Source organism: Kogia breviceps, chromosome 6 (genome assembly GCF_026419965.1).
Source record: "Kogia breviceps isolate mKogBre1 chromosome 6, mKogBre1 haplotype 1, whole genome shotgun sequence".
Classification (NCBI taxonomy): domain Eukaryota; kingdom Metazoa; phylum Chordata; class Mammalia; order Artiodactyla; family Physeteridae; genus Kogia; species Kogia breviceps.
In genome coordinates this window covers 54975532-54989315 of record NC_081315.1, presented here as the reverse complement: position 1 = coordinate 54989315, position 13784 = coordinate 54975532, and the positions used below count along the sequence as shown (strand labels likewise).

At 39.9% G+C, this 13784-nt stretch overlaps 1 protein-coding gene across 1 annotated transcript; it reads right to left on the bottom strand.

The window, feature by feature from the left end:
* Nucleotides 1-534: 534 nt before the first annotated feature.
* LOC131758747 (translation machinery-associated protein 7) lies at nt 535-848 on the bottom strand. Its single transcript, XM_059067220.2, has one exon. It carries the CDS (start codon nt 814-816, stop codon nt 622-624), a length of 195 nt encoding a protein of 64 aa, XP_058923203.1. The 5' UTR covers nt 817-848; the 3' UTR covers nt 535-621.
* Nucleotides 849-13784: the final 12936 nt, after the last annotated feature.

The following is a 13784-nucleotide window of genomic DNA, read 5'->3' as shown; positions in this document are numbered from 1 at the left end:
CTGAATAATATTCCACCTTTTTATAAATGATGTGAAGTCATGATTATAAGTGCCATTTGTGTCCAAGATACCACTCTCTTTGTTTTACTCCTACTCCAGTGGCTCCTCTTGTCTCCTTTGTTGGTTCCCTCTTATTTTCCCTAAGCCCTAAATTTTCGGGTGCCCTGGGCTCAATCCTTGCATATCCAGTCTTCTCTTTCCATACGTGGTCCTCACGTGAGCTCCCTAACTTCCTGGTTTTAAATACTTTAATTATCACCATCATAACCTCCCTCTGGACTTCTTGCTTATATCCAATTTTACAGTTGTCTGTTTCATTTGGATGCCTATAGAGCATCTCAAACCTGACATCTTCAAATGAACCCCTCATTTTCCTTCTAAAAGGTCTTCCTCCTGCAGTCATTTTATTTCAGCAAGTGACATTTCTTTTTTCTTTTTTTTTTTTTTGATTTTTTTTTTTAACAAAAGTTTATTCTTAAATGTACAATAGGTTCCAAGACAACACTTCATTCTAGCTATAGGTGGCAACAGATGTTATGGCATGGAATCCAAATGTTTAATCCGGATGTTTAAACAGGAATGGAACTAAAGATCATCATTGCCTCAGGCACAAAGAACAGCTTACTTTTTGCCAGATTTCTTAATTCCACCTGTGGCCAGGGGGCCTTTCCCCGCGGCCTTCGCTTTTAGCTCCTCGAGTTTCTTTTGCTCCTCCTTCTGTTTCTGCTTGAATGCCTTATCTTCCTCGTCCATCTCCTTGGCTTGCTTCTTGGGCTGCTTCAGGGGCTTCTTCTTGCCACCTTCGTGGCCCGACATGGCGCCTGCCGCCCCTTCCCCAGACCCTGCCACCGGATCGACATTTCCATTTTTCCATTTGCTTAGGCCAAAAAATTTGGTGTCATCTTTTACTTCTCTCTTTCTCTCATCTCACATATCCAAGCCATCAGTAAGCTCTTTTTACTCTACCTTCAGAATATATTCAGAAACCCACCATGTTTCTCCACCTCTACCGTGACTACCATTGCCTCTCACTGCAAGTTCAGTAGTCTCTCCCTGCTTCCACCCTTGCCTCCCTAGCACCCATTATCTACCTAGTGGTTATTGGTGATCGAGCCTTTAAAAATGTGATCAGACTATGTCACTTCTCTGGTCAAAACCCTCCAATGGCTTTGCAACTCCTTCAGAGTAAAATCCAAAGCCCTTACCTTGATCTGTAAGGTCCCACACGGCCTTGGCCTCTACCTCCTCTCTGACTTCATCTTCTGTTTCTCTTCTACTGACTCACTGTTTTATCACTGGCTTCCTCTGTGTGCTCCTAATACAGGGTTTCTCAGTCTCGAGGCTACTGGCATATGTTTTGTTATGGGGGGGTTGTCCTGTACATTGTAAGATGTTTGGTAGCATCCCTGGCCTCTACTCAGTAGATGACAGTATCATTCCTGCATTGTGACAATAAAGAATATCCCCAGACCTTGCCAAATGTCCTCTGGGCATGGGGGAGCAAAACAGACCCTGGTCAAAAACCACTGCTCTAATGTATCAAGCATGCTTCTTCCTCAGGAACTTTTCTTCTTTTGTTCTCTCTGCCTTTTCCCAGATACCACGTGGCTTGCTCCTTCACTCGGTCAGGTCTGTTTCAAATACCATCTTAAGATAAACTAGCTGTCCCACTCTTATTTCCTATCAGCCTTACACAGTTTTATTTTTCTCTGTTCCATTTACTGTTGGCTGGTTTTAGTCACTTACTATATCCAGGTGTTTCCTTCAATGTGGAGGGAGCACAGTTAGGGTAAAACTCTTGGTCTCTTTTTTCACTCCACCCCCGGAAAGTGGATTGACTTATCTGATTGGCATATTTGGTAAGAAAAAACTGGGTGTTTTTGGCTCAGTGCTCATTGTTGTTTTTTTTTTTCCTCTTGGAGGTATGTTTCCCTCCAAGGGCAAGTGAGGGGATCTGTTCCATTTCATGCTATCTAAGTTTTCCTCAATCTGAGGTACAATGACGTTTTGGCCTTTTTAGCCAGACTCTCCTATTTAGTCTTTATCAGTAACAAAGGTGCTATTTTGTGCTCTTTATGTTATGTCATCTTATATCTCAGTTTGTTCAGAACTTAGGGAAAAGGAGTGATATTTACCAGACACCTTGAGACCCTAATGATTGATGGACTGAGAAATGAAGGAAGGACTGGATGTTGAGGAAGTACAATAATTTGTGAACAATTGAGGATTCTGGTGTGGAGAGAGCATGCAGCTTTTTGCTTTGGGATTTTATTGTGAGGGTAGGGGGTACTGACTTCAGCTATTTGTAGAGGATTATACTTGGGCAGTTTTTAATTACTGTGGCCTGGACAAGAGGCTTTACGCCTTACGCCATGCAATATTTTACCCTTGGTGATGACTACATTGTGGACAGATGTCTCCATAGTCCACTTTATTTCTACAGGGTCAAGACTGTGGTTTCTGGGCCTCAGAGAACCAGGGCTACTTGGGCCTTAGCAAGGGCACAGGGGCCTCTTGGGCTTTGGCAAATGCTGACTGTGTGGGCAGCCCTCACAAAAACAGGAACACACACATGCAGGATGAGCAGGCCTTGGCAAGTGTAAGGATTGGTGGATGCAGCTTTGCCTGCGATATTGCTGAGGCAAAGATTGGACAGTAGGCTGAAGGGACTTTCCATATACAGCCCTTTATGACAGTAGGGGAAGGCAAGATATCCATTACCATTCAACATCAAGGCAACTAAGTCTTATGTATACTAAATAGCATTGCTGGGATCTGGTTTTAATTGTTAGTGCCAAGGCCTGGTAGGCAGAACCAAATTCATGGCCTTATACTCCATGCAGAATTCGTGAGGAAGGGACTGTGGAGAGTTAAATTTGGATTTATGTGCTCTTTCCATAGGCCCAAGAGTTCCTTCTCACCACATGGTCTCAAGTTGGTTCTTGACCTGGTTAGTTTTGTAAGAGGGAGAAGTTGACAGGAGGTAGGGTTTTGTTTTTTTTTTTCCGGTATGCGGGCCTCTCACTGTTGTGGCCTCTCCCGTTGTGGAGCACAGGCTCCGGACGCGCAGGCCTAGCGGCCATGGCTCACGGGCTTAGTTGCTCCACGGCATGTGGGATATTCCCGGACCAGGGCACGAACCCATGTCTCCTGCATCGGCAGGTGGATTCTCAACCACTGCGCCACCAGGGAAGCCCAGGAGGTAGGGTTTTTAGGTCTAAATACTCTCTTGATGAGTAGAAGAAACAGCCATTGTAGCCTAGAACCAAGAGATATCTGATTTCAAAGGAGTGTGAACATGATGATCCTGGATAGAGCCCACACTCCTTTTTGAATGGGGTGCCGTAATTTGTAGCTCAAAAGGAAAACAGAAATCGGATAAGCACGTTGGAAATGTAAGGATCCTTGACAAAGAACTGGTGATTGGTGCTCTCACCAGTGTAAAATTTCAGTTTTGTGAGAAGACAGCAACTTAACAATGCCACATACTGAAAAGAGAGACAATACAGGAGGGAAGTGGATTCTTCCCTCCTCTGCATGTTAAGTGTTTAATGCCAAAATTAACTTCTTACTGGAATAATTCTCTCAATCTGAGGTAAGTTCCCAGGTCTTGGGCTTCAGGCATCAGGTTAAGCTGACTGACATTCTGGCAAAACTATCTATCCTCATTTTTTAAAAAAGACAACATTGAGTCTCTGCAACACTAAATATTTGTTTTAAGAAACATAGTTTTTCCTGAGGTAATAGTATTGGAGGGATATGTTTATTTTCTAACTTAGTGGGTACTGGCTGGTGCTGTGACATACTTATGTGTCCAATTAACTTTTTGGACTCTATAATAAGGGAAGTGCATCAAAGTCTTGGCATTGCACTTATGTAGCCTCTAGGCAACCACTCCCTTCTTGTAAGAGACAGCGCACACTGCCGCTGATTAAAAGACCCCCAACTTCACCCTGGCAACATGAACCCTTTTGGAGCAGAGTAAGAGACTTTGGTGGAAAAATTTTGGATCTGAATTTTATTGCCCTTTAACATACACAGGCAAGCAAGCGTATTTGGTTCCATTGAATTTTAATCCTTTTGGACATTAAATTGCAGAGATTTAATCTTTGAACTTTTAATTTTTCTCTGAAATTACATAATAGAAGAGAGTTTATAACTAATTGTGGGTCTTTTTTTTTTTTTTTGGTACGCGGGCCTCTCACTGTTGTGGCCTCTCTCGTTGTGGAGCACAGGCTCCGGACGCGCAGGCTCAGCGGCCATGGCTCACGGGTCCAGCTGCTCTGCGGCATGTGGGATCTTCCCGGACCGGGGCACGAACCCGTGTCCCCTGCATCGGCAGGCAGACTCTCAACCACTGCGCCACCAGGGAAGCCCGTGTGGGTCATTTTTTTTGTCTTTATTGGAGTATAATTGCTTTATAATGTTGTGTTAATTTCTGCTGTATAACAAAGTGAATCAGCTATATGTATACATATATCCCCATTTCCCCTCTCTCTTTAGTCCTTTGCTCAGAGCACATCTAAGGAGGAGAAGCTGACTTATTTAAACATTTGGGAAGAATAAATTGTGCACACTTGGTGTTCAGCTCCTTCATTTCCCTCCTGTGCAGTTAGCGACATCCTGGTTCTACAGGCCATAAGTCTTAGCCCAGGCTGTTCCCGTAAGAGAATGTCCTCCCTTTTCTAGGCTTGCCTATGACTGGGTGGGGAAACCTGTCCAATTTGGGGGTTCAGATTACTGGCTAACTTACTTGTTAGGCACATCCCCCAACTTAGCCTTTGTCAGTAGTAAAGTTGATATTTGATCTATTGTCAGTCTTTCACTTTTGTCTTATTTTTCAGTTTGCTTGGAACCAGAGCAAAGAGATGTTATTGTTGAACTCCCTTGTAAATACCTACTTACCACTCCCTGATATATTCTTTCTTTCTTTCTTTAATGTCCCTCTACCCTGGAATACAAGTTCCAGGGTAGGAACGTGTTTTAGTATCTGCCATGTCCACAATGCCAAGGATTAACACAAGGTACGTGCTCAATAAATGTTTATTGATTAGGACATTGATTATTATGCCATAATGAACTAGGGTGATGACCTCAGGGATGATCGAGGTTTTTCTGAATTAAATTTCTCCATGTATTTTGTGGATTATTAATTTCCTGTCTCTGCTCTTTCTTAAGAGTACTATAAAGATACATTCTTTTACTTGCTCTCTACCATCTTCTTACTTTCTAAACTTCTGTGTAGTTAAAGCAAGTAATTTAAAAATAATAGCCTAAGAGTCTTTCTTTAGTAAAGTACATGGACCTGTATATGAATTGAGGCTGTTCTGTAGTATTTCTCTTTCTGGTGTTTAGCTGTTTCAGTAACTTCAATATGCTGGATACATGACATCTGGATAAGTGAGTAGTTATGTTTTATTATTATGAAATTGAGAATAGTGCATATACATTTTGAAGTTGACAAGAAGGAGATTCTGTTTTGCTTCCATCAAGGCCAACAAGCAGTCATATTATCACATTTACATATTTGGCTTCAGTTCGTGTTGAGTTTTGTCTTTCAAATGTCCTCTTAAAACCCTCTTTATTCATAGGACTCATTTCTTCCTTTGTTTTCTGGATTTAGGCATGTATAAATTTGGTGACTCTCATGTTTATGCTCAGGCACTTTCATCTCTTTAGTTTCCTTTATTCCTATGTGGCCAGCCCTTAGTAATGTTAGGGTTTTGAATTAGGAAAGATTATGAGGCAAACCACAGGCTTAAACTTAATTTTGTGTATGTGTATGTATGGGTTTCAGTTCAAGTTCGGTTAAGTCAAAAGGGTTTGCATAACCTTTTTATTGTTGTTATTGTCCCTGATGTATTAAAATTCCATTTGGAACCTCAGGAAAGGGGTGGCTTTGTTAGAATTCTGGTATTCCTGCATTTCAGTGGTCATAATACCAACTTAATATCATTAAAACTTCACAGCAAACTCAATTAGAACTCTTTCTGTTAAAAGCAACAGAAACCAATTTGAGGTAGGCAGCCATTGAGATGGTCTCGCTGACACCCCCACCCCGGCATTTACACCGTTCTCTGGGCCCTTCCTCTTAAGAGCAGGCTAGACCAAGTGACTTGCTCCTAATGAGTAGAATGACAAAAGTAATGGGAATCACTTCTGCGATTACGTTATAAAAGACTGTGACTTCCATCTGACACTTTCCTACTCTCTCGTCTGCTCACTCTGATGAAGCCAGTTGCCATGCTAAGAGCTGTTCTGTGGAGAGGCTCACATAACAAGGAACTGAAGCAGCCTCTGGCTGACAGCCAATGAAGAACAGAGGCCTTCAGTCCAAGAGCCTGCAAGAAACTAAATCTTGCCAATAACCACTAATTGAGCATGGAAGTGGATTCTACCCCAGATGAATTTTGAAATGACATTAAGCACTGCTGATACCTTCATTGCAACTTCTTGACATACCCCTACCTGGAGGACCTAAATAAGCCATGCTTGGACTCCTGAACTATAGAAACTATGAGCTAAGAAATGTGTGCTGTCTTAAGCTACTAAGTTTTGAGGAAATCTATCACTCAGCAATAGATAACATACACATTCTAAATCTTATCATGCAAGATTATATTTAATAATTTAGTAACTTACATCTTCAATTTTAGTTAAAAGCAAAGAAAAGGAAATCATTTGACTTCTAAAAGCATTTGTTACTCAATCATTAGAATAATTTACTTTCTCAGTTTCTGGGAATCATATCCAAAATGGCTTTACCAAGACTTAGCAAATAATTACAGGTAATATGTGCTGCTTTTTAACTTAGATGCTCCTTGTTTAATTCAATACACTAAAAAAGTGGGAAATTTGGAATGGTAATTTTTCAATCTTTGCCAACTTAACATTTTTGATATATTTTTATCTTTTAATATTGCCTTAAATATATTTTTCTCAAAAATTTTGAAGTTGCAGATTTAGCTCATTCAACTTATAGAACATATTGGCCAAAAACCTAATTTCCAAAGTTATCTTTGTGTTCAAATTAATTAAGCAAACTGGATTTACATTCTGTTGGAAAAAGCCTGACTTTATTTTAAAATTTTAAACATGATAACACACATTTTAAGAATATTATATAAACCACTGAGAAATAAATTGTGGTGCACATCTTGTAATATTCAATTCAAGAACCAACTAGAGAGCGTTGGGTTTATTTTTGCCTTCAACAGCAGACAGCCTCTGATGGAAGAAGGAGAAGAAAGTGTGTGTTTGCCAGGTGTTTACCTGGGAAAATGAGTCCTGGGAAGAATTTCGCAATCGGGTAATAGAGAATATTAAGCTTCCTTCCTTATCACCAGTGTCACAATATATGACTTTCACAGTGAAGCTCAAATCTCATTTCTGTCTTTGGGGAAAATAAAGTTGTTGTGTGAAAAATAATGTTATTAATCTTATTAATAAAATAAATTATTAGAGCTATTCTATGGAGAAAAATATCCTACATAGAATAGAAAGACATTCTCCAAAGAACACATATAATAACATTTTTTTCACCTTAGGTTGTAGGAATTAGGTGGGATGCTCAAGGTGAAGATGTGTCATATCAGTCTTAACACTTTGTAGGTACCAGTTTTGTTTTGTTTTTAATGCATTGCTTTAAGGCCATTAGTCTGTGTTCTGCAGGTGAAGATGATGACAGCAAGTGGTTAGGAGATCTAGAGATCAAGGATTTTGAGCACAGCTTTGAAGTTGCTGAGGATATTTCAACTTTCATAATATATATGTTTATATATATATATCTGTATAAATATATATAAACATTATCTATCTATCTACCTATCTATATGATGTCAGGAGCCTAGAATTTCCTTTTCTAGAAAGAACAAAGTATCAGCCCTTAAGACAACATGGGGGACTTCCCTGGTGGTCCAGTGGTAAAGAATCTGCCTCATAATGCAGGGGACGCAGGTTCCATCTCTGGTCAGTGAACTAAGATCCCACATGCCGCGAGGCAAATAAGCCCGTGTGCCACAACTACTGAGCTCACGCACCTCAACTAGAGAGCCTGTGTGCCAAAACTACAAAGCCCACGTGCCCTGGAGCCTGCGTGCCACAACTAGAGAGAGAAAACCCACATGCCACAACTAGAGAGAAGCCTGCGCGCTGCAACAAAAGATCCTGCATGCTTCAACGAAGATCCTGTGTGCCGCAACTAAGACCCGATGCAGTCAAAAATAAGTAAAATAAATAAATCTTAAAAAAAAAAAAAAAAAAAGACAACATGGAAGGGAAAGCTGGCTGACTGCTATAAGGGACTGCTTAACTTTGGAATGGGCTACTAAGCGAGACTGTGAAATCCCATCCTCTGGCTGCCTACAGAAGTAGTGTTTTCTCATCTGTCTGGTATGTTAAGACAAAGATGGGATATGGTTGCAGGAGAATGGAGATGACCTCTCAAGGTCCATCTAGTCCTAAAAGTGCCTAATTTTTGCAAAGGAATGCATTGTGTCAGGTAATAGGGAAATAAAACCGTCTGTCTAGAAGGCATGTTATGAATTAGAATTTGTAATTCTTGGGAATTTTCTCAAGAACTGATCAGTAACATATTTTTTTGTAATCTTAATTTTAAAATGATGGTGCCTAATGAGAACCTACTGTATAGCACAGGGAACTCTACTCAATGCTCTGTGGTGACCTAAATTAGAAGGAAATCCAAAAAAAGAGGGGATATATGTATATGCATAGATGATTCACTTTGCTGTACAGTATAAACTAACACAATATGGTAAAGCAACTATACTCCAATAAAATTAAATAAAATAAAATGATGGTGCCTTTTACACGTTGTACATTCTGTATTTGTATATGATTTGTATAATGCATTCTTTTGTAAGTAGTATATACACAGATCCCTTTCCTCTACTAGCTTGTGTGCTCTTCTAGGCAGGTACCATATCTTCTTGATCTTCATATGCCTAGAACCTGGCACAATGCTGAAACTTAGTAGGGGCTAAATGAACTTTTGATCGACCAAACTATCCTGATTCTGCCCCTGTAACACACTGTACCTTTCCTTGTAGCATTTATTTCACTCATGTTGGGGCATTGTCATTTCTATTTACTTTACCTTCAACATTAAGTTTTACTCTTGCTTTTCTTTGTTGTAGAGAAACAGTGTATTTTAGTGGCAAAGTTGCATACTCTGCCAGACAAAATCTGCTTAGGTAATCTGCTGTGTTAACCATATGCAAATTCCTTAATCTCTCTATGCCTCAGTGTCTTCGTCTATAAAATGAGTGTATTGACAATATCCATTTCATAGGGTTTCTTTTTCTTCTTCTAGTTTTATTGTGATATAATTTACATAGAGCACTGTATAAGATTAAGGTGTACATTATAATAATTTGACTTACATATATCATGAAACGATTCCTACAATAAGTTCAGTAAACATCAATCATATCATATAGATATAACATTAAAGAAATAGAAAAAATTTGTTTTCCTAGTAATGAGAACTCAGGATTTACTCTCAACAATTTTCATATATAACATAGAGCAGTGTTAATTATATTTATCATGTTGTACGTTACATCCATAGTACTTATTTACCTTATAACTGGAAGTTTGTTATCTTTTGACTGCCTTTATCCAGTGCCCCCTCCCCTTAATCCCCACCTCTGGTAACCACCAACCTGATCTCTTTTTTCTGTGAGTTTTTGTTTGTTTGTTTGTTTTTGTAGTATAACTGACCTATAACACTGTTAGTTCCTGGTATACAGTGTAGTGATTCCATATTCCTGTACCTTTCAAAATGATCCTCATGATAAGTCTAGTTGTCATCAGTCACACTACAAGGATATTACATTATGATTGATTATATCCCCACGTGGTACAGTTCACACCTGTGACTCATTTATTCTGTAACTGAATCATAGGATTTTGTGGAGGACTAAATGCGATGCAGTATGTAATGTGTTTAGCACAATACCTGCAGATGGTATCAACAAATGACCTAATTTTACCTTACTGTGTAGCCTCATAAGCATCTAATTCTCTGTGGGTGAGACATGCAATCCAGGTTGAATTGAAGTAAGTCAGGATTTGGGGGAGAAATGGTCAAAGGCTGTAATGGGTGGAGATTTGTAAGAGATGATTAGTAAGTTAACGTTTGACTTAGTCAATATATTTTAATTAAATATATTTTAATTATTATCATTATAGTTATTATTTTTTTAAAAAGATGCTCTTACCTAAATCCTCATCAATCCTCTCTACATTCTACAAGTTATGTGCAACCTTACTTAATGCCATGTGTTTCCATGTGAGTTTTATGAAGTTAGTACCATATGCTTTCATAGGGAAACCATTCTCAAAGGCTGTCATGGGATGCAAGGATTTCATTTCAGAGAAGCATAATTGCTGTAACATGTGGTATACATTTATGATGCTATATAAATAAAAAGTGCTAGTGTATATGTTCTCATGGCTGCACTCTGGGAACAGCTTTAAAACAGTTTTTGTTTCTAAGTTAGGAATAGGTCACGTAGAAGAACTGCTACTATTCATTCATTTATCTTCAAAAGTTAAACAATGACAGGTCTATATGTCTCATTGCATTTTATTGTCCCAGTAAGCATTAAAAACAAAAACTAGGATGGTAGGTGAGATGATTTATACCATGGGAATGTTATCAATAATGAGCTACTCAGAGTGGCCTATTTGCTCTCAGATCTGTTTCTTAACTCGCCTCTACCCACTCTATATTTTTTAAAATAAATTTATTTTTAATTTTTGGCCATGTTGGGTCTTCGTTGCGGTGTGCGGGCTTCTCACTGCAGTGGCTTCTGTTGTTGTGGAGCACATGCTCTAGGCGTGCAGGCTTCAGTAGCTGTGGCACGCGGGCTCAGTAGTTGTGGCACACGGGCTTAGTTGCTCCGTGGCATGTGGGATCCTCCCAGACCAGTGATCGAACCCGTGTCCCCTGCATTGGCAGGTGGATTCTCAACCACTGTGCCACCAGGGAAGCCCTTTTGTATTCTCTCGAAAATGCTTTCTGGCTAGGTTTGGCTAATGGAAGATCTTGGTGGGAGATCAGGGGACAAGATGCCCTTCATTTGCTTGGGTTGGGAAGAGTCCTCTTTGGCACTGGTTGTGTCTCATCACTGTTATAGCTCTCACGGGACTGGCCCTCTATCATTGTTCCTACTAACCCTGATAGTCCAGCTCTTGCTGCACAGCTTGGCTTTTGGGATTGGCCCTCTCATCTCCTCCTCTTTTAGTCAGTTCAGACCTGGATGTGGTTAAAGATTTTGTTACTAATTTCTGGGTTGCCTCAAGGACCCACCTTTAGTTTTTCAGCTCTTCCAAACACCTTTCACGTCTTTCTGTTGCATTATTTGACATGGACCTTGGTGCTTACAGTAGGCTATTTAGGGATTTTAGCAATTTGGATAGATAAACAGAGAGACCTTTGAGTTTTTATCTATATGTAGCAGATCTATTAACAGATACATAGTAGATGTCTTAGTCCATTTGAGCTACTCTAACAAAATACCACAGCTTGGGTGGTTTATAAACAACAGAAATTTATTTCTCATAGTTTTGGAATCTGGGAAGTCTGAGCCTGCATGGTCATGTTCTGATCAGGGCCTTTTTCTTGGTTCTAGCTAACAGCTTCTCACTATGTCCTCATGTGGTGGAAGGGGCTAGGGAGCTCTGTGGGGTCTCTTTTATATGAATACTAATCCCATTCATGAGGGTTCCACCTTCATGACCACAGCACTTCCCAAAGGTCCCACATCCTGTGTAATACCATCACATTGGGCATTAGGATTTCAACATATGAATTTTGGGGCTACACAAACATTTATACCATAGTGGTAGGCAAGGCAGAGGTTTCTGGAATCGTTCCTTTGATTGCAGGGAGTAAAACTTTGTTTCTTATTCCCTTCTAAGGACTTGAATGCTTTAGACAAAGATTTATTAGTCTGTAGCTCTTCTCTTATCAAAATTCCTGTATTATTTCTCTGTAGCTGAAATTTTCATAACCATTTTTTTTAATTGATAAGCTGAAAGAGGAAAGAGAACATGGAGGCTCTGTACATCCCTCTTGCCAGCTCAGAAAGTTTACCTCAACCTCAGGCTCTTCTGTGTTGATCTTTAACTTTCATGGAACAAAGAGTAGCTCTTTTCAGAAAGGGATAGGAAGTGTTGATGGATTGGTTGGTGCTGGTAGGTATAATACATTCTAGAGAGGAGGCTCATCATAGGTATGAAAGACCTTTCTCCTCCTGCTCTGATCTTCTCTTTCACAGGGAGGAATATTAAAAGTATTGATTTATACCACAGGAATGTTATCAGTAATGAACTGCTCAGAGTATTCTGGATATATATACTAGTCTTAAGCAAAGAAAGTGCCAGAGGCAGTGTTCAAGAATACTAGGTTACTACTTGGTCAAATAATTTCCTTATTTACTATTATTTGGTTAAAGTAATACCAGGGATTTAATTGAGAGCATTTGCTGCTTTCAGGCTTGCAGGAGGGAGGAGATATGGGGATATATGTATATTATAGATGATTCACTTTGTTATAAAGCAGAAACTAACACACCATTGTAAAGCAATTATACTCCAATAAAGATGTTAAAAAATTTTTTAAAAAATAAAAAAAGTTTTTTTTTTTTTTTTCGGTACGCGGGCCTCTCACTGTTGTGGCCTCTCTGGCTGCAGAGCACAGGCTCCGGACGCACAGGCTCAGCGGCCATGGCTCACGGGCCCAGCCGCTCCGCAGCATGTGGGATCCTCCTGAACCGGGGCACGAACCCGTGTCCCCTGCATCGGCAGGCGAACTCTCAACCACTGCACCACCAGGGAAGTCCCCCAAAAAAGTTTTTTATTAAAAATTTTTTGTTGAAATTTGTTCACTTTTTTCCTTCCAGTTTTATTGAGATATAATTGATCTTCAGCACTGTTTAAGGTATACAGAATAATAATTTGACTTACATACATCATGAGATGATTACTGCAGTAAGTTTAGTGAACATCTATTATCTCATATAAATACAAAATAAAAGAAAAAGAAAAAATATTTTTTCCTTGTGATGAGAACTCAGGATTACTCTCAACAACTTTCATATGTCACATACAGCAGTGTTAATTATGTTAATCATCTTCTGCCTTACATCTGTAGTACTTATTTGTCTTATAACTGGAAGTTTGTACCTTTTTTTTTTTTTTTTTTTTTTTTGCGGTACGAGGGCCTCTCACTGCTGTGGCCTCTCCCACTGTGGGGCACAGGCTCTGGACGCGCAGGCTCAGCGGCCATGGCTCACGGGCCCAGCCGCTCTGCGGCATGTGGGATCTTCCCGGACTGGGGCACGAACCCGCATCCCCTGCATCGGCAGGCGGACTCTCAACCACTGCGCCACCAGGGAAGCCCCGAAGTTTGTACCTTTTGACCACCTTCATACAATCCACTCCCCACCTTCCCTCCCTGCCCTGCACCCACCTCTGGTAATCACAAATCTATCTCTTTTTCTAGGAGTTTGTTTCTTTTTGAAGTATAAGACTATGTTAGTTCCTGGTGCACAATGTAGTGATTCGATATTTCTGTGCATTTCAAAATGATAACCATGGTAAGTCTAGTTACCATCTGTCCCCATATAAAGATAGTACATTCTTATTGACTATGTTCCCCATGCTGTATGTTTCATCTCTGTGACTCGTTTGTTTTGTAACTGGAAGTTTGTACCTCTTAATCTCCCTCACCTATTTCACTTATCCCCCATCCCCTT

What these genes read in the sequence shown, in the direction of transcription:
- LOC131758747 (XM_059067220.2), bottom strand. Translation starts at nt 816, where the DNA reads ATGTCGGGCCACGAAGGTGGCAAGAAGAAGCCCCTGAAGCAGCCCAAG.